The 25,128-nt window shown below is 45.3% G+C and overlaps 1 protein-coding gene across 7 annotated transcripts in view; it reads left to right on the top strand.

Moving 5' to 3' along the window:
• Positions 1–25,128, top strand: part of LOC139576365 (tight junction protein ZO-2-like) — a 156,504-nt gene that overhangs the window by 36,383 nt on the left and 94,993 nt on the right. For 2 of the 7 annotated variants that reach the window (XM_071402401.1, XM_071402407.1), the window contains exon 1: positions 4,515–4,841. The exons of the other annotated variants lie outside the window; for them this stretch is intronic. In XM_071402401.1, the coding sequence (XP_071258502.1) occupies positions 4,782–4,841 (60 nt within the window). In that variant the 5' untranslated portion in view covers positions 4,515–4,781. Of the gene's footprint in view, positions 1–4,514; positions 4,842–25,128 lie in introns of those variants that run through there. 7 annotated transcript variants of the gene reach the window in all.

Genomic DNA, 25,128 nt, shown 5'->3' with positions numbered 1-25,128 from the left:
AATACCCCTGCCCGACAGCATGCTCTGTGAGCGCCCTTCAAGTCCTAACCTTACCTCTAGAGGTCACTAACACAATACACACACTACCCCCTCAGACAGATGTTTCAATACCCACAGCTAACACAGAGGATTTATTAGAGAGAAACATGGCTGTCTCTTATTAGCTCATGAGGCTACTGTACTGTACTGACATCTGTTTGGCAGTTAAAGCAGACTCCTACGACAGCAGTCTGTCATTTCTCTCAAGCATGGCCAGTCAAGACTAGCTTATTACTATCTTCTAAGGAGTCAGACACACACACACACACACGTTGCAAACACACACACACACACACACACACACACACACACACACACACACACACACACACACACACACACACACACACACACACACACACACACACACACACACACACACACACACACACACACACACACACACACACACACACACACACACACACACACACACACACACAGTTCTGTGTGTATTGCAAGGGTGGAGAGCAGTGCATACTGTGGTGTATGGAGACCATAAGTTGCTTTGGATAAAAGTGTCTGTTATTTGGACTCTGTGAAGCATTTATTTGGGATGCAATTGGAGTGGCGGTCCTCATGAGAGCCAGTTTCATCATAGCGCTTGATGATTTTTGCGGCTGCACTTATTAAAGAAACTTTCAAAATTCTTGAAATTTTCCGGATTGACTGACTTTCATGTCTTAAAGTGATGATGACTGTTGTTTCTCTTTGCTTATTTGAGCTGTTATTGCCGTGCGGTAGCAGAGAGAACAGTCTATGACTAGGGTGGCTGGAGTCTTGGACAATTTTTAGGGCCATCCTCTGACACCGCCTGGTATAGAGGTCCTGGATGGCACGAAGCTTGGCCCCGGTGATGTACTGGGCCATACGCACTACCCTCTGTAGTGACTTGCGGTCGGAGGCTGAGCAGTTTCCATATCAGGCAGTGATGAAACCCTTCAGGATGCTCTCGGTGCAGCTGTTAAACCTCTAGAGGATCTGAGGACCCATGCCAAATCTTTTCAGTCTCTTGAGGGGAAATAGGTTTTGTCATGCCCTCTTCACGACTGTCTTGGTGTGCTTGGACCATGTTAGGTTGTTGGTGATGTGGACGACAAGGAACTTGAAGCTCTCAACCTGCTCCACTACAGTCCCGTCGATGAGAATGGGGGTGTGCTTGGTGCTCCTTTTCCTGTATTCCACAATCATCTCCTTTGTCTTGATCACGTTGAGGGAGAGGTTGTTATCCTTGCACCACAGGTCTCTGACCTCCTCCCTATAGGCTGTCTCATCATTGTCTGTGATCAGGCCTACCACTGTTGTGTCATCAGCAAACGTAATGATGGTGTTGGAGTTGTGCCTGGTCATGCAGTCATGAGTGAACAGGGAGTACAGGAGGGGACTGAGCACACACCCCTGAGGGGCCCCCGTGTTGAGGATCAGCGTGGCGGATGTGTTGTTACCTACCCTTACCACCTGGAGGTGGCCCGTCAGGAAGTCCAGGATCCAGTTGCAGAGGGAAGTGTTTAGTCCAAGGGTCCTTAGCTTATTGATGAGCTTTGAGGGCACTATGGTGCTGAATGCTGAGCTGTAGTCAATGAATAGCATTCTCACATAGGTGTTCCTTTTGTCCAGGTGTGAAAGGGCAGTGTGGAGTGCAATAGAGATTGCATCATCTGTGGATCTGTTGGTGGGGTATACAAATTGGAGTGGGTCTAGGGTTTCTGGGATGATGGTGTTGATGTGAGCCATGACCAGCCTTTCAAAGCATTTCATGGCTACAGACATGAGTGCTACGGGTCGGTAGTCATTTAGGCAGGTTACCTTAGTGTTCTTGGGCAAAGTGGCTCTGGTGGTCTACTTAAAACATGTTGATATTACAGACTCCGACAGGGAGAGGTTGAAAATGTCAGTGAAGACACTTCAAATCAAATCAAAGCTTATTTGTCACGTGCGCCGAATACAACAGATAGACCTTACAGTGAAATGCTTACTTACAGGCTCTAACCAATAGTGCAAAAAAGGTGTTATGTGAACAATAGGTAAGTAAAGAAATAAAACAACAGTAAAAAGACAGGCTATATACATCAGTTAAAGAACAAATTCTTATTTTCAATGACGGCCTAGGAACAGTGGGTTAACTGCCTTGTTCAGGGGAAGAACAACAGATTTTTACCTTGTCAGCTCTGAGATTCAATCTCGCAACCTTTCGGTTACTAGTCCAACGCTCTAACCACCAGGCTACCTGCTGCTCCTGGTCCTGGTAATCTGTCTGGCCCTGCGGCCTTGTGAATGTTGACCTGTTTAAAAGGTCTTACTCACATCGGCTGTGGAGAGCGTGATCACACAGTCGTCCGGAACAGTTGGTGCTCTCATGCATGTTTCAGTGTTATTTGCCTCGAAGCGAGCATAGAAGTTATTTAGCTCATCTGGTAGGCTCGTGTCACTGGACAGCTCTCGGCTGTGCTTCCCTTAGTAGTCTGTAATAGTTTGCAAGCCCTGCCACATCAGGTGAGCGTCGGAGCCGGTGTAGTACTATTCGATCTTAGTCCTGTATTGATGCTTTGCCTGTTTGATGGTTCGTCGGAGGGCATGGCGGGATTTCTTATAAGCTTCTTGAAAGCGTCAGCTCTACCCTTTAGCTCAGTGCGAATGTTGACTGTAATTCATGGCTTCTGGTTAGGATATGTACGTGCAGTCACTGTGGGGATGATGTCCTCGATGCACTTATTGATAAAGCCAGTGACTGATGTGGTGTACTCCTCAATGCCATCGGAAGAATCCCTGAACATATTCCAGTCTGTGCTAGAAAAACAGTCCTGTAGTTTAGCATCTACTTTATCTGACCACTTTTTTATAGACCGAGTCACTGGTGCTTCCTGCTTTAATTTTTGCTTGTAAGCAGGAATCAGGAGGATAGAATTATGGTCAGATTTGCCAAATGGAGGGCGAGGGAGAACTTTGTACGCGTCTCTGTGTGTGGACTATCTAGAATTGTTTTCCCTCTGGTTGCACATTTAACACGCTGATAGAAATGAGGTAAAACTGTTTTAAGTTTCCCTGCATTAAAGTCTCCGGCCTCTAGATATCGTGCACCAGGTGTTGTTTACATATATGCATAGGCCCCTGCCCCGTGTCTTACCAGAGGCTGCTGTTTTATCCTGCCGATTGAGTGTATAACCCGCCAGCTGTATGTTCTTAATGTCGTTGTTCAGCCACGACTCGGTGAAACATAAGATATTACAGTTTTCAATGTCCCGTTGGTAGGATACATGTGCTTTCAGTTCGTCACATTTATTTTCCAGCGATTGAACGTTAGCTAGCAGGACGGAAGGCAAAGGAAGATTAGCCACTCCTCGCCTGATCCTCACAAGGCATCCTGATCTTTTTCCGTGAATTCTCTGTTTCCTTCTCCAGCGTATGACCAGGATCTGGGCCTGGTCGGGTGTCTGTAGTATATCCCTCCCGTCTGACTCATTGAAGAAAAACTCTTTGTCTAATCTGAGTTGAGTAATCACAGTTCTGATATCCAGAAGCTCTTTTCGGTCATGAGAGACAGTAGCAGCAACATTATGTACAAAACAAGTTACTAACAACGCGAAAAAACAAACAAAATAGCATGGTTGGTTAAGAGCTGATAAGACGGCAGCCATCCCCTCTGGCGCCATCACTGTCAATGGAGCTGTGGAGCTGTGGAGATAAATAACAGTTATAGAATCAAACGTAGACTCCAGTTTGCTTAAAAGTATTGTCACAACCCTGCAGTCCAAAGAGGCATGAATTGTGCAGGATATATTCTATTCATTCATTCTGGAGGGAAAATTAGAGTTCAATATAAGACTACAGTCTGTCTGCCTCACAGGATTTAGTTGAACCTTTTTGAATTATATATTTTCATTATAACGCAGAAGCTGACGATATTAACTCTTCTCCTGTTGTGCTGTGTTAGATAGACAGAGGACAGATCACTATGTTTTATCATAAAAAAAAAAACGAATTTATTGAAACTCTACTATTACACTAGGCTTTCAAGGCCCCCAATGAATTCATAGAATTTGACTTTCTGTAAGTAAATACCGGTTAGTTTTTTGTTAACTTTTAGAGAACAGTTAAATCAATGTGTCCAATCCGGAAGAGTCCACTCTGGCAGAGGGGGTTGAATAAAATATGATCGTACAAAATAGGTACAAAACGTTCCTATGTCGGAATAAGATGACACAAAATAGCCCATTAAACATGTCAGTCATTCAATCTGTTTGTAGACGACCATTGAAGTTGATATAGAAATGGGCAACGTTAGTAGACCCCTGAATTTCATCTCGTTATTCATAAAGTAGGCTAACTGAGTTCAAAGTCTCCTCTGAGGTGTATTAATTCCTCCAAACAGTTGTAAAACGTTTCGTTTTGCAACTTTAAACTAGAGTTTGTATTGGACAAATTTAGTTAGGTCCCTCCCCGTTTCGTTCTGTTTGCTTCAGTTTAAGAAACATTCACGGAAAGAATACACCCCAGTTGTTGGTAAGAACGTTCCGGTTCCCATCGATATCACAGCAATAATTTTAAAGGATCTCGGGAGTTGACGCCGGAGGAATTGCAGCGAGCTAGGGAAGTCTTTTAGGACCGCAGTCACAAGCCATGTTCCATTTTAGAGACTAGGATAGGGTATATTTTAAGAGATACCAGTTCTACAAGCCATAATTAAGACACTTGTTTTACGGTTAACATAAGGCGACTGTGTTTCACAACTTTTACAGCGCAGAATGCCTGTGAAAGGAGGCGGAAGAGTGGCTGTGTATCCAGGCAAGGGCGAACATGTCGGGGTAAGTCAACTGTAGTTTGTTTTACCATTATAGACTGTAATTTTTAGCAGACCGCATCGCTGTATCTTAACTCGCTGCGTCCCAAGAATATGCTGTAGGTATTTGTAATACATATATATTTTAGGAGTTTTACGGTCATGATGGGGTGATCGGTTGGATGTACCTTTGCTACGTATGGAGCAACCAACGTTTATAACATTGTGAATTCACCTGTAGAGTTTCGCCCTCTCGGCCAATAAGAATGACGCCTATTTAGTCAAATATTTGCGCTTGGTGTCAAGTAGTTGTGCATTATTTACACACAGTTTAGAATCCTGTGATATGGAATATTATGTTTGACTATTTTTATTCTGTCACTTTTAAATCTTTCAAGTTTAAATGTCTATTGAAAATACGTGTGTATAGCCTAATTTCATGTTAGGCTACATCAATTCAGAAGTGTGTGTGTGTGTGTGTGTGTGTGTGTGTGTGTGTGTGTGTGTGTGTGTGTGTGTGGTGTGTGGACGGACGGACGCACCCCAAAGGCTCTCTCTGTACTTGGCTCAGTATTGTCTGTCTGTCTGGCCCCAGCAGGGGATCAGCTTAGGGTACACAGATTGCTGGGATGAGGATCGCTGGAGGGGTCAACCATTACGTGTTGGGTGCGTGCGTGTGTGTATGTCGGTGAATATGTATGTATTTACAGTATATTTGTGTGTGTGTGTAACGGGTTGATGATGATCACATTGCTGACCTCATGACACCCAAGCAGCTTCAAAACCCAGTCCTCTCAACCCTCAATATGGCATTTGTTTACACGGCTACTGTATTAATTCAACAATAACAGGCAAGTGCTGATGAATATCTTATCCTGTCTTCTCAGCATGTGATTATCACTGTACTCTAAATCCAATAAAACATTTGACAGACCCACTTTAAAGAAACTACTTGTGCAGGCTTTATTGCACATTTGTTAAGGCTTCACAAGCACTGTCACACATTTCTGAAGAATCCATAGCCTATATGTCTTATAGAGGCTTTTAAAGATGGAACAATTTTACTATTGAGACAAATCTTGTTTGTTTGTTGAAATAGCTTGTGGTGAGTGGATAATTGCTATACAGTCACTGTCAACCCTCCACACAGCCTCAATGGGTGCCACTGTTCTATCTGCCCAGCTGTATTGACTAGAACCTTCGCTCCATTCTAGAGTGAGTAGCTGTTAAAGTACAGTAGTGTGTTTGTTACAGTAGTGTCTGTTACAGTAGTGTGTCACTCTCTATTGGGTGAGGACTTCAGTCATACAGTAGAACTTTATTTGAATTTCCAGGAGGTGATGATACATGTTAACTAGATGCAGGTTGGTTTTCAATGTGTCCTTGTGAGGGGAAGAGTGTGTGTTACAGTGTGTGTGTGAGTGTGAGTCTGTAGGAGGAGCATGTGAGAGCTTGTGAATGTTTGCACATGTGAGTACAGTATGTAGTAGAGGTCGACCGATTATGATTTTTCAACGCCAATACCGATTATTGGAGGATTGTTATAAAAACTTGAAATTGGCCCTAATTAATCGGCCGATTAATTAAGTATTTATTCAAGTATGTAGGCCTACTTTGTGTGTGTGTGTGTGTGTTGCTTCAAGGTCCCACATTGGACAGATACGTGTTCAGAGCAGACCTAAGGATGTGTGTGTGTGTGCCAGAGGGGCTCGTGTCTTGCTGACCGCTGTAGCGTGAAGCAGGTGGTCCCAGCAGTAATCCCCCAGAAGGCCATAGGATAGAAGCCACCGTGGCAGTTCTAATCTCCAAGGGAGCTGTTTGGCTTCAACCCCCTCCCCCTCTTTTCACACGCCACTGACCAACACACACACACTCTCTGATCAGCCCGCCAGCACTTAATTAGGACTATAATTAGGATGCTCACAAACTGGAGTGGGGTTTCTAAAGGGACAGTTGTAGGAAGAAATTACTGTTGGAGAAAATATTAAGTATCTGCTACTCCGAGTTGTTAGAATGTATTCATGTTACTACATATTACTACCTTTCTAGAGGTTATCATGTAGTCAGTGGTGGAAAAAGTACTCAATTGTCATACTTGAGTAAAAGTAAAGATTAGTGATGCGCCGATATGACATTTCTGGCCGATACCGATATCCGATATTTTCCTTGCCAAAAAACCCGATACTGATAACAATGATTTAGATCATTTTCAATATTGGTTAAGAATAATGAAAATGACTGCAGTTTCTACTGGTCATTGTGTTCAGGCTGGTTGTATTGGTGCTAGCTAGGTACTAAGCTAAAGCTAGCTACCCCCCCAGAAGTTGTGGTCGAACAAATAATTCTTTATTACCAACGTGGTATTGTAAACACATCGTTTGTGGTCGGTATTTGCTTGTTTGCAGACTTTTTTTGTACAGCATTGACAGTGCTACAGATATTAGTCGTGGCGCTTGGCTTGCACGTGCAAATTCAGAACACACAACACTCTATAATAGAACAGTGTTATTTCACGTGTCAAATTAAAATCTTATTTAATGCGTCAAAGTGTTTTTTGACTTGTCAAATAGTGTTATTTGATGGATATTTTTTGACATCCAAAGACCCAAACGGCATTCCATTGTGTGTCGTGAAGCTAATAGCAGTGACGCTATTACCGTGTAACTCCGGTAGGGCAACGTGTACCTGGCTCGACCAGTCGGCGAAAGCAAACATCACCCATGACAGAGAGGTTGATTTGTCAAGGGCATTGAATTCCATTATCTTGGCGTTAATGGATTTTGCCTTTGAGTTGTCTCGCTGAAATGTTCTTACTCTTTCAAATGACTGCTCGACTTGTTGACTAATCGATCCACACAGCAGACATTGTGGGCTAGGTTAGAAATGCTGTGTTGCACGTGCAGCGCAACATTTTACGTGCCGCCATTACATCATGTACCTACGTTATATAGGTATGCACGTCAGCTTTGACATCGGTTTTGCACATCGGCGTTAAACTAGGCATCGGGCCAACACCAATGTTGGCATTTTTAGCTAATATCGGCCGATTCCGATATGTTCACCGATATATCGTGCATCCCTAGTAAAGATACCTTAATAGAAAATTACTCAAGTAAACGTCACCCAGTAAAATAGTACTTGAGTAAAAGTGTTAAAGTATCCTGTTTTAAATGTACTTAATTAAGTACAGGGGTCAAAAAATTACTCAAGTGTCATAAAGTAAATGCAATACATAAAATTCATTGTATTGTATCAAGAAGCTGCTTCAACAGCATGATCAATACACAGGTGCACCTTGTGCTGGGGACAATTAACGGCCATTCTAAAATATGCAGTTATGTCACACAACACAATGCCACCGATGTCTCAACTTTTGAGGGAGCGTGCAATTGGCATGCTGACTGCAGAAATGTCCACCAGAGCTGTTGCCAGATAATTGAATGTTAACTTCTCTACCATAAGCCACCTCCAACGTCGTTTTAGAGAATTTGGCGGTACGTTCAACCGGCCTCACAACCGCAGACCATGGGTAACCACGCCAGCCCAGGACCTCCACATCCGGCTTCTTCACCTGTGGGATTGTCTGAGACCAACCGCCTGGACAGCTGATGAAACTGGGTTTGCACAACTGAAGAATTTCTGCAGCAACTGTCAGGAATCGTCTCGGGGAAATGCACGTCATCCTCACCAGGGTCTTGACCTGACTGCAGTTCAGCATCGTAACTGACTTCAGTGGGCAAATGCTCACCTTTGATGGCCACTGGAGAAGTGTGCTCTTCACGGATGAGTCCCGGTTTCAACTGTACCGGGCAGATGGCAGACAGCGTGTATGGCGTCGTGTGGGCGAGTGGTTTGCTGATGTCAACATTGTGAACAGGGTGTCCCATGGTGGCGGTGGGGTTATGGTATAGGCAGGCATAAGCTATAAACAACGAACATAATTACATTTTATTAATGGCAATTTGAATGCATAGAGATACCTTGACGAGATCCATCACCTCATGTTTCAGCCTGATAATGCACGTCCTGATCATTACAAGGATCTTTATAGAATTCCTGGAAGCTGAAAATGTCCCAGTTCTGCATATTCACCAGACATGTCACCCATTGAGCATGTTTAGGATGCTCTGGATTGACGTGTTCCAGTACCGGCCAATATCCAGCAACTTCGCACAGGCATTGAAGAGGAATTAATTTTTTCTGTGTATTTTTGCTTAAGTACATTAGACCACTGCATGTAGTCCAACTTGACACACCTTCCACCACATCATCTCATGGAGAGGGAGTGGACACAGTTAAAGATTCCTCTGAGTACCAAATGACACTCTATTCCCTATATAGTGCACTACTTTTGACCAGGGCCCATAGGCAATAGGGTGCTTTGTGGGACATTGCCCACATGTCCTCCCTCCTGTTGCCTTTCAACTCAGCTCTCAGCTCCCTCCCTGCAATTAGAGCTGTTCCTCTTGTCTGTGTAAATAATCTGGTGGTGAGTGTATTCTGACTGGAGCTAGCACCCATATACACTTACTGGTAAGCATTTCTCTTTGGTGAGGCAAAGGGCATGGGACAGGGGGCCAAAGGCATGGTGGTGTTGAAATCAAACCCCTCGTGGGGAACACATTTGCACCAAATTGCTCAGAGCTATCTGATCTCTGATTGGCCGGATCTAATGGTGGTGCAGAATTCTGATTTGGATGGTCTGGGGTTGTTGCCATGAAGAGCAGTGCCGTGACTCTCTTACGCCTTAATCACACCTACAACGTCCATTGCATTTTGTACACCAGACGTATATTAATTTCCAATGGAACGGTGCGTTTGCCTTGCAGCATTGCGTTGCCGCGGGAGTTGCAGTTCATTCTGTGTGGCGCATACGTTGGATTTATCGAACGTATGCATCAAACTGTATACGTAGACGCCTTGTCAGAAATGGTAGCAGAAGGTGAATGTTGAACACCTATCCAGATGATGCTGCATACGATTTTGCGTAATGGCGCTGTAGGTGTGATCGAGGCGTAACAAGATAACAGTTAGTCGTCATAAGCACACACACACACACACACACACACACACACACACACACACACACACAGTCAACGTCCAGAGTTGACTGTGTGCCTAGATCATCTGTTAGGTTTCCACTAACACTCATGGAACTGCCCTACACATACTGTGTGTGTGTCTGTCAGACAGACAGAGTATATACAAAACACTATGAACACCTGCTTTATGAACACCACCATGACCGACTGACCAGGTGAAAGCTATGATCTCTTATTGATGTAACTTGTTAAATCCACTTCAGTCAGTTTAGATGGGGAGGAGACATGTTTAAAGAAGGATTTTTAAGCCTTGAGACAATTGAGACATGAATTGTGTATACTATATGTGTCATTCAGAGGGGGAATGGGCAAGACAAAATATTGGTCTTTTAATGGGGTATGGTAGTCGGTGCCTTTGTCTCAAGAACTGCAACACTGCTGGGTTTTTCACGCTCAACAGTTTCCCGTATGGACCAAGAATGGTCCACCACCCACAGGACATCCAGCCAACTTGACACAACTGTGGGAAGCATTGGAGGCAACATGTGCCAGCGTCCCTGTGGAACGCTTTCAACACCTTGTAGTCCATGCCCCAATGAATTGAGGCTGTTCTCAGGGCAAAAGGGAGGGGGGGTGCAACTCAATATTAGGAAGATGTTCTTAATGTTTACACAAAAGTATGTGGACACCTCTTCAAATTAGTGGCTTCGACTACTTCAGCCACAACCGTTGCTGAAAGGTCTATAAAATCGAGCACACAGCCATGCAATCTCCATAGACAAACATTGACAGTAGAATGGCCCATACTGAAGAGCTCAGTGACTTTCAATGTTGCACCGTCAGACGATGCCACCTTTCCAACAAGTCAGTTTCTCAAATTTCTGCCCTGCTAGTTCTGCCTCGGTCAACTGTAAGTGCTGTTATTGTGAAGTGGAAACGTCTAGGGGCAACAACGGCCCAGCCGCGAAGTGGTAGGCCACATAAGCTCACAGAATGGGACCGCCGAGTGCTGAAGCGCGTAGCGAGTAAAACTTGTCTGTCCTCGGTTGCAACACTCCCTACCAAGTGCCAAACTGCCTCTGGAAGCAACGTCAGCACAAAAACTGTTTGTCGGGAGCTTCATGAAATGGGTTTCCATAGCCGAGCAGCTACACACAAGCCAAAGATCACCATGCGCAATGCCAAGTGTCGGCTAGTGGTGTAAAGCTCGCCGCCATTGGAATCTATACACACACACACACACACACACACACACACACACACACACACACACACACACACACACACACACACACACACACACACACACACACACACACACACACACCTTTACCACCCTTGCCCTCGTGCCAGGGATGAGAAGGATCAATTTACAATGAAGTAGCAGATTATCTTGGTTTTATAGTGGACAACAACCGCATTTCTTCTCCCCTGCATTCCAACCTGAAGCTTCCCTCTTCTCCTCCTCCTCCTTCCACATGTTAGTTCACACACCTAAAATACCCTCAGAGAGGACAGGAATGACCCAATAGCGAGCCCAGCTCAAGACCTTTTTGCTCAACCTGTTGAGTCAGAACCCTGTAATTGGTTTACAGTAACCATTTTCTGCATCACAAATTGCACCCTATTCCCTAAATAGTGCACTGTAAAGGAAATAGGGTGCCATTTGGGACGCATTATTCTTACTTCCTGGTCGGACATTCAGGGACAGTGGAATTGTTAGTGGGCTGACTGGGTTTTGGAGGAAAGCCCCCTTCAGTGGCTATATGCCACTGAATACCATGGCATGCAGTTGGCCTATATGTGCAACTGTGTGTTCAACGAATGTTGAACAAAGAAGTCCCAAATGGCACCTTATTTCCCACATAGTGCACTACTTTTGAACATGGCTCTGATCAAAAGTAGTGCACTATATGGGCAATTTTTTTTTTTTCATTTAACCTTTATTTAACTAGTCAAGCCAATTAAGAACAAATTATTATTTACAATCACGGCCTACCCTGGCCAAACCCGGACAACACTGGGCCAATTGTGCGCCGCCCTATGGGACTCCCAATCACGGCCGGATGTGATGCAGGCTAGATTCGATCCAGAGACTGCAGTGACGCCTCTTGCACTGAGATGCGGTTCCTTTGACTGCTGCACCACTCGGGAGCCCAGAATATGGTGCCATTTGGGACTAATCTACTGTTTTCCAACTAGTGAATGGCTCTCTCTCTCTGTTCAGTTCAGCTGTAATTACATGGCATTGATTTCTGTGTTCAACCCATCACCATCCAATAGGAATAAGTTGGCTATTTTAGTGCCGAAACAGAGGATGTAGGCCCTGAACACACACACACACACACACACACACACACACACTACCCCTGTAATTGTTACTCTGGCAACCATCTAATTTGACTGTCTTTGTTTAGATTTCACAACGATGCTGGTGCTCCTTTGGAGGAAAAAACACCTAGCAGCTATTTTACAGCGTTTTCTTGGGGGAAAGAAAAAAACACCCAGGTTTTATTTGTATCTGTAAGTGATTGAGTGATTCTTTTTATCTGAAGTGTTCAAACACTTTTATTTATTTATGTTAAAGATCCAATACTGCCGTTTTTATCTCAGTATCAAAAAATATCTGAGTAGCAATTAAGTCTCTTACTGATCAAAAAGGAACACAAATTGCTTCTTTGCAATACATTTCTCAATAACACATTTTGCTAGGACTGTCTGGAAGTGGTCTGACTGGCAGGCAAAAACTGAACTAGCTGTTTTTGGCAGAGAGGTATAGAACTCTTTCTTATTGGTCTATTAACTAATTAACTGCCTAGTGATGTCACCAGGCAGGCCAAAACTCCACCCCACCACAACTGGCCGAAAGTTTGGACTGTCTTTTCAAACAGCATAATTTTTAGTGATGCACGATATGACATTTTTTGGGCGATACAATATCCAATATTTTCCTCACCCCCCCCAAAAAAAAAAAATGTTTGCAGCCTTTTAAGCATTGTATTACAGTTAAATAGTTAACACACACACATGGATGCAGCGGTCTAAGGCAGTGCATCTCCGTGCAAGAGGCGTCACTACAGTCCCTGGTTCGAATCCAGGCTGTATCACATCCGGACGTGATTGGTAGTCCCATTGGGTGGCTCACAATTGGCCCAGCGTCGTCCGGGTTTGGCCGGGGTAGGCCGTCATTGTAAACAAGAATTTGTTCTTATCTGACTTGCCTAGTTAAATAAAGATTACACACACACACCACACTGACCAAAAGTTATTTTGTTGGCATTTACATATGTCCCCATTACCAGTAACACATAATCAAAACATATTTATTTCACTTACTTGCTGTGCTGTTTCGTTGTTCATTTGCTCAGTTTCATTCTCAACCAGGATGTCTATGGAACGCCGTTTGGGTCTTTGCTATGGAACGCCGTTTGGGTCTTTGCGTTTGGGACGTGTCAATTAAGCTTGTTGACCAATCAGGACCTGAATATGACTGCACGTCACATAATAATTCAACGCGTTCATACATTTTTTCCGTAGTAATTACACATTGATTACACTATCACTCGTATTTCTTATGTCACAACGATTCATCGATACGTATGCTTTTATGCAGGTAAAGTTGTCTCGCACGCCTACAGTGCTGGTCATAAGCAAAAGCTAGCTAGCTCATGGATGCAAACAATGTTCTTCCCCAAAAACATAGCAAAACGACAATCTGTTTTAGTAGCAATAGTTAGCTAGCTAACTATATAGCTAGGTGTCATCATCTAAAATAACCCTAATATATATAAGACATTTCTTATTTGGTTAATGCTGGTCAGCCACATCTATGTGAAGCTAGCCACAAATAGGATTAGCCACAACAGTGGACTTTGCGGTTAGCCTTCAAAATAAAAGTATGGCATAATTCTACTATTTGTATTAATTTGCATCACTGTCAATAACATACTTTTATTTTTGAAGGCAAACTGCACATTCCACTATTGTGCCTAATTCTTATTGTGGCTAGCTTACATTTACATTTACATTTAAGTCATTTAGCAGACGCTCTTATCCAGAGCGACTTACAAATTGGTGCATTCACCTTATGATATCCAGTGGAACAACCACTTTACAATAGTGCATCTAACTCTTTTAAGGGGGGGGGGGGGGGTTAGAAGGATTACTTTATCCTATCCTAGGTATTCCTTAAAGAGGTGGGGTTTCAGGTGTCTCCGTAAGGTGGTGATTGACTCCGCTGACCTGGCGTCGTGAGGGAGTTTGTTCCACCATTGGGGTGCCAGAGCAGCGAACAGTTTTGACTGGGCTGAGCGGGAACTGTACTACCTCAGAGGTAGGGAGGCGAGCAGGCCAGAGGTGGATGAACGCAGTGCCCTTGTTTGGGTGTAGGGCCTGATCAGAGCCTGAAGGTACGGAGGTGCCGTTCCCCTCACAGCTCCGTAGGCAAGCACCATGGTCTTGTAGCGGATGCGAGCTTCAACTGGAAGCCAGTGGAGAGAGCGGAGGAGCGGGGTGACGTGAGAGAACTTGGGAAAGTTGAACACCAGACGGGCTGCGGCGTTCTGGATGAGTTGTAGGGGTTTAATGGCACAGGCAGGGAGCCCAGCCAACAGCGAGTTGCAGTAATCCAGACGGGAGATGACAAGTGCCTGGATTAGGACCTGCGCCGCTTCCTGCGTGAGGCAGGGTCGTACTCTGCGAATGTTGTAGAGCATGAACCTACAGGAACGGGTCACCGCCTTGATGTTAGTTGAGAACGACAGGGTGTTGTCCAGGATCACGCCAAGGTTCTTAGCACTCTGGGAGGAGGACACAATGGAGTTGTCAACCGTGATGGCGAGATCATGGAACGGGCAGTCCTTCCCCGGGAGGAAAAGCAGCTCCGTCTTGCCGAGGTTCAGCTTGAGGTGGTGGTCCGTCATCCACACTGATATGTCTGCCAGACATGCAGAGATGCGATTCACCACCTGGTTATCAGAGGGGGGAAAAGAGAAGATTAATTGTGTGTCGTCTGCATAGCAATGATAGGAGAGACCATGTGAGGATATGACAGAGCCAAGCTTCACATAACCCGGTCCGGTCGAGCATCACTAACCAGATTTTTATTTATTTTTATTTTTATTTCACCTTTATTTAACCAGGTAGGCTAGTTGAGAACAAGTTCTCATTTGCAACTGCGACCTGGCCAAGATAAAGCATAGCAGTGTGAACAGACAACACAGAGTTACACATGGAGTAAACAATAAACAAGTCAATAACATGGTAGAAAAAAAGAGAATCTATATACAATGTGTGCAAAAGGCATGAGGTAGGCAATAAATCGAATAATTACAATTTAGCAGATTAACACTGGAGTGATAAATCATCAGATGATCATGTGCAAGAAGAGATACTGGTGTGCAAAAGAGCAGAAAAGTAAATAAATAAAAGCAGTATGGGGGGTGAGGTAGGTAAATTGGGTGGGTAGTTTACAGATGGACTATGTACAGCTGCAGCGATCGGTTAGCTGCTCGGATAGCAGATTTTTAAAGTTGTTGAGGGAGATAAAAGTCTCCAACTTCAGAGATTTTTGCAATTCGTTCCAGTCGCAGGCAGCAGAGAACTGGAAGGAAAGGCGTCCAAATGAGGTTTTAGCTTTAGGGATGATCAGTGAGATACACCTGCTGGAGCGCGTGCTGCGGGTGGGTGTAGCCATCGTGACCAGTGAACTGAGATAAGGCGGCACTTTACCTAGCATAGCCTTGTAGATGACCTGGAGCCAGTGGGTCTGACGACGAACATGTAGCGAGGGCCAGCCGACTAGGGCATACAGGTCGCAGTGGTGGGTCGTATAAGGTGCTTTAGTAACAAAACGAATGGCACTGTGATAAACTGCATCCAGTTTGCTGAGTAGAGTGTTGGAAGCTATTTTGTAGATGACATCGCCGAAGTCGAGGATCGGTAGGATAGTCAGTTTTACTAGGGTAAGTTTGGCGGCGTGAGTGAAGGAGGCTTTGTTGCGGAATAGAAAGCCGATTCTTGATTTGATTTTGGATTGGAGATGTTTGATATGAGTCTGGAAGGAGAGTTTGCAGTCTAGCCAGACACCTAGGTACTTATAGATGTCCACATATTCTAGGTCGGAACCGTCCAGGGTGGTGATGCTAGTCGGGCGTGCGGGTGCAGGCAGCGAACGGTTGAAAAGCATGCATTTGGTTTTACTAGCGTTTAAGAGCAGTTGGAGGCCACGGAAGGAGTGTTGTATGGCATTGAAGCTCGTTTGGAGGTTAGATAGCACAGTGTCCAAGGAAGGGCCGGAAGTATATAGAATGGTGTCGTCTGCGTAGAGGTGGATCAGGGAATCGCCCGCAGCAAGAGCAACATCATTGATGTATACAGAGAAAAGAGTCGGCCCGAGAATTGAACCCTGTGGTACCCCCATAGAGACTGCCAGAGGACCGGACAACATGCCCTCCGATTTGACACACTGAACTCTGTCTGCAAAGTAGTTGGTGAACCAGGCAAGGCAGTCATTAGAAAAACCGAGGCTACTGAGTCTGCCGATAAGAATATGGTGATTGACAGAGTCGAAAGCCTTGGCCAGGTCGATGAAGACGGCTGCACAGTAATGTCTTTTATCGATGGCGGTTATGATATCGTTTAGTACCTTGAGCGTGGCTGAGGTGCACCCGTGACCGGCTCGGAAACCGGATTGCACAGCGGAGAAGGTACGGTGGGATTCGAGATGGTCAGTGATCTGTTTGTTGACTTGGCTTTCGAAGACCTTAGATAGGCAGGGCAGGATGGATATAGGTCTGTAACAGTTTGGGTCCAGGGTGTCTCCCCCTTTGAAGAGGGGGATGACCGCGGCAGCTTTCCAATCCTTGGGGATCTCAGATGATACGAAGGAGAGGTTGAACAGGCTGGTAATAGGGGGTGCGACAATGGCGGCGGACAGTTTCAGAAATAGGGGGTCCAGATTGTCAAGCCCAGCTGATTTGTATGGGTCCAGGTTTTCCAGCTCTTTCAGAACATCTGCTATCTGGATTTGGGTAAAGGAGAAGCTGGGGAGGCTTGGGCGAGTAGCAGCGGGGGGGGGCGGGGCTGTTGGCCAAGGTTGGAGTCGCCAGGAGGAAGGCATGGCCAGCCATTGAGAAATGCTTGTTGAAGTCTTCGATTATCACGGATTTATCGGTGGTGACCGTGTTACCTAGCCTCAGTGCAGTGGGCAGCTGGGAGGAGGTGCTCTTGTTCTCCATGGACTTTACAGTATCCCAGAACTTTTTGGAGTTAGAGCTACAGGATGCGAATTTCTGCTTGAAAAAGCTGGCCTTTGCTTTCCTGACTGACTGCGTGTATTGGTTCCTGACTTCCCTGAACAGTTGCATATCGCGGGGGCTCTTCGATGCTATTGCAGTTCGCCACAGGATGTTTTTGTGCTGGTCGAGGGCAGTCAGGTCTGGAGTGAACCAAGGGCTATATCTGTTCTTGGTTCTGCATTTTTTGAACGGAGCATGCTTGTCTAATATGGTGAGGAAGTAACATTTAAAGAATGACCAGGCATCCTCAACTGACGGGATGAGGTCAATATCCTTCCAGGTCGATTAGAAAGGCCTGCTCGCAGAAGTGTTTTAGGGAGCGTTTGACAGTGATGAGGGGTGGTCGTTTGACCGCGGACCCGTGGCGGATACAGGCAATGAGGCAGTGATCGCTGAGATCTTGATTGAAGACAGCAGAGGTGTATTTGGAGGGCAGGTTGGTCAGGATAATGTCTATTAGGGTGCCCATGTTTACGGATTTAGGGTTGTACCTGGTGGGTTCCTTGATGATTTGTGTGAGATTGAGGGCATCAAGCTTGGATTGTAGGACTGCCGGGGTGTTAAGCATATCCCAGTTTAGGTCACCTAACAGAACAAACTCTGAAGCTAGATGGGGAGCGATCAATTCACAGATGGTGTCCAGGGCACAGCTGGGAGCTGAGGGGGGTCGGTAGCAGGCGGCAACAGTGAGAGACTTATTTCTGGAGAGATTAATTTTTAAAATTAGAAGTTCGAACTGTTTGGGCATAGACCTGGAAAGTATGACAGAACTTTGCAGGCTATCTCTGCAGTAGATTGCAACTCCTCCCCCTTTGGCAGTTCTATCTTGACGGAAAGTGTTATAGTTGGGTATGGAAATCTCAGAGTTTTTGGTGGCCTTCCTAAGCCAGGATTCGGACACGGCAAGGACATCAGGATTGGCAGAGTGTGCTAAAGCGGTGAGTAAGGCAAACTTAGGGAGGAGGCTTCTGATGTTGACATGCATGAGGCCAAGGCTTTTTCGATCACAGAAGTCAACAAATGAGGGTGACTGGGGACATGCAGGGCCTGGGTTTACCTCCACATCACCCGAGGAACAGAGGAGTAGTAGGATGAGGGTGCGGCTAAAGGCTATCAAAACTGGTCGCCTAGAGCGTTGGGGACAAAGAATAAAAGGAGCAGATTTATGGGCGTGGTAGAATAGATTCTGGGCATAATGTGCAGACAGGGGTATGGAGGGGCGCGGGTACAGCGGAGGCAAGCCCAGGCACTGGGTGATGATAAGAGAGGTTGTATCTCTGGACATGCTGGTCTCAATGGGTGAGGTCACCGCATGTGTGGGGGGTGGGACAAAGGGGGTATCAGAGGTACGGAGAGTGGAACTACAGGGTCCATTGCAAACCAAAACAATGATAATGAAAACTAGCCTGAACAACAGTATGCAAGGCATATTGATATTTGAGAGAGACATACAATAAGGCATAAAGTGATTGCAGGTCTTGATTGGGAGAGCTAGCTAAAACAACAGGTAAGATAACAGCAGCAATAACAGGGTGCTAGTCTAACACAGCAACAACAGGTAAAAATGGCGACGACTAGGCAGAGAGGGTCGGATTAACTACACACAGATCCTGAGTTAAAGCACAGAGCCGACAGATAAAACACAAATAAACAGAATGGAGTACCGTGAATTAATGGACAGTCAAGCATGCATCAGCTATGTAGCCAAGTGATCATAGTGTCCAGGGGGCAGCCGTAGATGGAGCAGGGAGGCCTCCACTAAGCTAGCACGCGGCGTTTAAAGTTAGTAGCCCGGGGGGTGGTCTGCTCAGACGGAGGGGGTCTGCTCAGACGTGGTCGTGTCGACAGAGAATCCAGAGAATCCAAGCCGAATGGCGAAAGAGAGGTTGTGAATTGTAGAATTGTGTTTGCTAACTGGTGCTAGCTTCGTGGCAGTGGCGCTAACTGCGCTAGCTGCAAGCTAGCTGTGAGGATCAGAAGTAGTGGCTCAGGGATTACGGCAGGAATCCGGCGTTGTTGTCGAGAGACAGTCCGATGCTGGTAAATTGGTGAGTAATATCCAGGCTAATAACAGGGCTGGTGTCTGTGCAGAAGGTAAAAACTACTAGCAGCGGCAAAAAAATGGCTAAATTAGCTTGTAGCTGATTTAGACCAGTTGTGATGGATTGGCAGGGCTCTGTGTCGGCAAAAAAAAGGTCCAGTCCAATTGGCAAAAGAGGTATTGTAGCCCAAGAGTTCGCTGGTAGACCTCTTCGGCTAGCCGGCAGATGGGCCTAGCTCGAGGCTAGCTCAAGGCTAACTGGTGCTTGCTTCGGGACAGAGGTGTTAGCCAGTAGTAGCCACTCGGTTGCAGCTAGCTAGCTGTGATAATACGGTGTAATTGTCCAGAGCTTGCGTCAGGAATCCGGTGATGTGGTAGAGAAAAAGCAGTCCTATATGCTCTGGGTTGATATCGCGCTTGCAGACTGGCAGGTATTGGCCCGGTATTGAAGCTGGCTGTGTCCGAGTTAAGGGCGAAGACCGCAGCTAGATGAAGCTAGCTGGCTGTTTATAACGTTAGCTTTGGGCAATATGGTTAAGTAGCTTGCTAGCTATTTATTTTCATGAACTGAAGTTCAGTTTCAATAGGCGAACAACAAGTGGCAACCTAGCTAATACTTACTCACAAGGGTTCCTAAATCATTGCTGAGAATAATGAAAATGACTGCAGTTTCTACTGGTCATTGTTTTCAGGCTGGTTGTATTGGTGCTATCTAGGTACCAAGGTAAAGCTAGCTATCCCAGAAGTTACGGGCGAACAAAATATGCTTTATTACCAACGTGGTATTGAAAACACATCGTTCGTAGCTGGTGTTTGCTTGTTTGCAGACTGTTTTTGTACAGCTTTGATAGTGCTACTGTATCTTTTTTGACACGCAAAGACCCAAACGGCGTTCCATAGTATGTATGTTGTGAAGCTATTACTGTGTAATGCCGGTAGGGCAATATCTGAAAAATAGTGCACTTGGTAGTGTGTACCGGTGCTCGACCAGTCGGCGAAAGCCAACATCACCCACGACAGAGAACGGTTGATTGTCAAGGGCAATGAATTCCAGTATCTTGGCTTTAATGGATTTCACCTTTGCGTTGTCTCACTGAATGTTCTTACTCTTTCAAATGACTGCTCGACTTGTTGACTGCTCAATCCACACAACAGACATTGTGGGCTAAGTTAGGAATGCTGTGTTGCACGTGTTGCGCAACATTCTACGTGGTGTCATTACGTCATGTACCTACATTATATAGGTATGCACGTCAGCTTTGACATCGGTTTTGCACATCAGCGTTAAACTAGACATCGGGCCAATACCGACGTTGGCATTTTTAGCTAATATCGACCGATTCCGATATGTTCACCGATATATCGTGCATCCCTAATAATTTTCACAATTTTGCAGTGTTATTCAGTGTGGAAACGTATATAAACATTTGGAAAGTGTTTGACTGCACTGCCTTTAATGCAATTTCAGGACTTTAATTTTGTTTTAGATATTAAACAATAAATAAGTACACATGTTTTTATGTTTACAATAATTTGGTCTAACTCCTCCTTAAAGGTAAGAGAGAGAAACATTTAAGATATGTACCTAGGGGAGACTACAGTCTGTGTGTGTGTGCATGCGTACGCATGCATGACACCACTCTCCAGTCCCAGTTGTTTGCTACTCATTGGCTTGCTAGTCATTTAACAGTTTGACAAGATAATGTGCTAGCTCGCTGGTTGTGTAAGAATTAGTTTGTGATTGTGCTAGCCAGCTAAACAGCGAGCTTGTCAGTTGACTGTTAGCTAGCTAATTATTTTGTCATTTAATCGAATTTGATAGAAAACATGTTCTTGTGAATTCTGTTTTGATCCAACAGCCCATGCCAATATTTTTTACGAAATGTGATTTTTTTTTAATGAGCTAGCACGACTTATGATTTATGATAGAGCACGTCACAAAACGCAGGCAGAGGGACCGTTTACAGAACACCTCCTGCATGGCTGCCATTTTCATTTTTCCACATCACCACACCCCAGTCCACCAGTCCAGAGCACAGTCAGGACAAGACTGCCAAGACCCAGGCTAACTCCACTTGTCACGGTGAGATCACGGTTCTCTGTGCTCTAATTTTTCCGTTGATCAGAGAAATTAAACATACTTATTATTTAGTAATAGCAAGAAATGTCCTTTGGTAATTAAGGTTTTGTTGAACAGCAGCAGCAGGAAAAGGGGTGTGTACAGTATGTGTCCAAGGAGAAGAGACTTTAGCATATTTCAGATCAAACACCCACAAACAGCCGCACCACATTCCTTGGTACAACTTTAAATAGTGTTGGGTTTCCTTCAAATACTTTGAGAGTTGGAAAGCAATGAATATGCAGTTGGTTTATTTGACCATAACTCATATTTGGGGCAATATGAATGAGGAAACAATTAGAGTGAAGTGTTTTACCATAGCAACCCCAGTGCTACAGTAAAAACAGAAGTGTGATATTATTATGTATTTACCCTGACATCACTTCCTCCTTAGAGCAGCTAGAACAATAGACGGACCTGGTCTACTGATGGGGCAGTAGATAGGCTCAGCGGATGTAGGGTGAACAGAGAGGAGAAGGGAAGCAGAAGGAGGAAGCAGAAGAGAGGGGGAGAGGAATATATGTAGAGGAAGAAAGATGGAGGGAAGGCCAGTGTTTGAAGTGGTTGTTTACTAATTGACGATATCCCAGTGATCAAAAGCCTAATAATCCTTCTCTGCTGCTCTGGCCTAGTTCCGCTCTGTTCTCTGCTGCTCTGGTCTCTCAGATGTTCTGTACAGAGACACAATCCCAGGTGCAACTGAAGGGAAAAGGATAGAAATAGAACCACAATTTATTATGAAGAAAAACATCTAAATGACTCATGCTCATATGGTGTAGATTAACATTCTCTCATATGAAAACAAGACAAAGTGTTTTGTGTGAAGTGTATTATTATTTTTTACCCTCCAAAGCATTCAAGCCTTTACTGTAGATTTATGGAATGTTTTTGGTATTTGTGATTACTTTAAGACAAGAGGTCAATTTATGAATAATTTAGACTAACAATGCTAATGATGCTTATGTGATAATAACAACTTTATTTACAAAGAGCTTCCCATACATTTACACACAGTAAACAGGCCACCTAATAATACAATGAAGGAAGAGGCATTCAGAATGTGTGAATAGAATGACTCACTAATGAGATGACATCACAATGGAGAGCTCAGACAGTATGGAGAATAGCTGGCACAGTGGAGAGAGAGAGAGAGAAGCGAGGGCGAGAGATGGGCGTGCAAATCCTGGTGCTCAGAAGCGGGCATTGTTTTATAAAACAAAATCAAACAACGAACTGAAACCCGTAGTTGAGGCTAGACCACTTGGCCTTTCTGTTTGGAGTGGAGTGCTGTCTCTAGTGCTCTCTTTGGGGTTGTAAAGAGCTACTGTATGTGTAGGAGAGCTGAGTTGGGTTATGGTCACTGATTAGTAATCACTCACCTCACATGACTAGGATAGGTGAAAGATGCATACATAGGTTTAAGTGGAGGCTGTATCCAATCATCTTAAAATAAGGGCTTGGCTTACCCATGGAAAACCATACAGAATCAGACTAGAATACTCAATCTAAGCTTCTTCAATGTAACATCAGTGATCCCTTCAAGGATGGGCGGGAGGGATGGAAGAGATCCCTCTTACATTTAAAATAAATGAAACAGGGTCTGGTTCAAACGTGGTCTGGCACCTCTTTAGTGTGAGACACAGGGAAGATCTCAATTGTATACTCGCGTCTCCTCCTCAAAACCCATTGGATGAGAAAGCTAGAGGTCCCTCCTCTGACCTTCTCCTCCAATGGGTTTTGAGAAGGAGACGAGGATAGAGGGTGGACACGAGGAGTACGCAATTGAGTTCTTCCCGCACTCTGTAGTGGAGCTGACCTTTTCATTCAGCCACCGCCTGCCTGCCTGGCGCCCAGAGATGGCATCACAGATATCCTGCTGTAACACTTAATAGTAGTGTGATGTCTGATCTTTAACACTTAGCTCTGTGGATGGATTAGATAGGTCCGATCTACACTACTGAACATTATACAGAGAAGGAGGGAAAAGAGAAGAGACAAAGAGAGTGATGGGGACGATATTTAATGAGTAGAAGAAGGGGATTGTGAGAGGGGGAGAAAGAAAAAGAATGAAGCAGGAGAGGGTGAAAAAGAGGGATGTGGATGAGGGAGGGTGAAAAAGAGTGGGGTAATGGGCAGTTTATAGTCTGATCGTTTAACAGGAAGTGAATTGTGCATCGCAAACTTGATAGCATCATTTAATCATCTTCTGCTTGTCTGATGGACTCTAAAGACATTCATCCCTCCCTCTCTTAGGGGGGAGAGGGTAGAGTGAGGGAGAGAGAGAGAGAGAGACATAACTCCTCTCCCTCAGATCTGCAGGTTCCAGCCACCACAGCAGCTGTAGGGTGTGGTGGCTTTGGTGTTATGCCATGTTGGATCGGGTTCAAGTCCAGGCTCTGGCTGGGCCACTCAAGGACATTCAGAGACTTGTCCCAAAGCCACTCCTGCATTGTTTTGGCTGTGTGCTTAGGGTTGTTGTCCTGTTGGAAGGTGAACCTTCGCCCCAGGTCCTGAGCGCTCAGGAGCAGGTTTTCATCAAGGATCTCTCTGAACTTTGCTCCTTTCATCTTTCCCTCGATCCTGACTAGTCTCCCAGTCCCTGCCGCTGAAAACATCCCCACAGCATGATGCTGCCACCATGCTTCACTGTAGGGATGGTGCCAGGTTTCTTCCAGGCGGCCTAGCCCTAGCCCTCGCCTTCCGATCCAAAAGGTCCCAGATGTGCTCAATGGGATTGAGATCCAGGCTCTTCGCTGGCCATGGCAGAACACTGACATTCCTTTCTTGCAGGAAATCAGGAGGATGTCTTGCAGGATGTCTTCCCTGTAACGCACAGCGTTGAGATTGCCTGCAATAACAACAAGCTCAGTGTCACGTTCCTGACCTGTTTTCTGTTGTTTTGTATGTGTTTGATGGTCAGGGCGTGAGTTTTGGGTGGGCAGTCTATGTTTTCTGTTTCTATGTTGGTTTTGGGTTGCCTGGTATGGCTCTCAATTAGAGGCAGGTGTTTGACGTTTCCTCTGATTGAGAGTCATATTAAGGTAGGTTGTTCTCACTGTTTGTTTGTGGGTGATTGTCTTCCGTGTCAGTGTATGTTCGCACCACACGGGACTGTTTCGTTGTCGTTAGTATATGTAGTCTGTTCCTGTTCGTGCGTTCTTCATGTTTTATGTAAGTTCTCTCGTTCAGGTCTGTCTACTTCGTTTTGTTGTTTTGTAAAATTATCAAGTGTTCTTCGTGTGTTTAGTTTCGTCTTGTTTAATAAAGTTCATTATGTATTCACAACCCGCTGCACGTTGGTCCAATCCTTGCTACTCCTCTTCGGATGAAGAGAAGGAGGAGGCGCGTTACAGAATCACCCACCAAACCCGGATCAAGCAGCGGGTTAACGGACAGCGCACAAAACAGGATTTCTGGTCTTGGGAGGAGATCATAGAAGGAAAGGGACCATGGGCTAAAGTTGAAGGTAATCGCCGCCCATGGGAACAGCTGGAGGCAGCTCGGAGAGCGGAGGAAACCGGAGAGAGGAACCGGCGTTACGAGGGGACGCGTCTAGCACGGAAGCCCGAAAAGCCCGCAAGTACAACCCAAACATTTCTTGGGGGGGCGGCTAAGAGGTAGTGGGTCTAGGGCAGGTAGGAGACCTGCGCCCACTTCCCAGGCTAACCGTGGAGAGCGGGAGTACGGGCAGACACCGTGTTACGCAGTAGAGCGCACGGTGTCTCCTGTACGTGTGCATAGCCCGGTGCGGGTTATTCCACCTCCCCGCACTGGTAGGGCTAGATTGAGCATTGAGCCAAGTGCCATGAAGC

Source organism: Salvelinus alpinus, chromosome 5, assembly GCF_045679555.1.
Source record: "Salvelinus alpinus chromosome 5, SLU_Salpinus.1, whole genome shotgun sequence".
NCBI lineage: Eukaryota > Metazoa > Chordata > Actinopteri > Salmoniformes > Salmonidae > Salvelinus > Salvelinus alpinus.
This window is presented reverse-complemented; position numbering and strand designations above follow the sequence as displayed.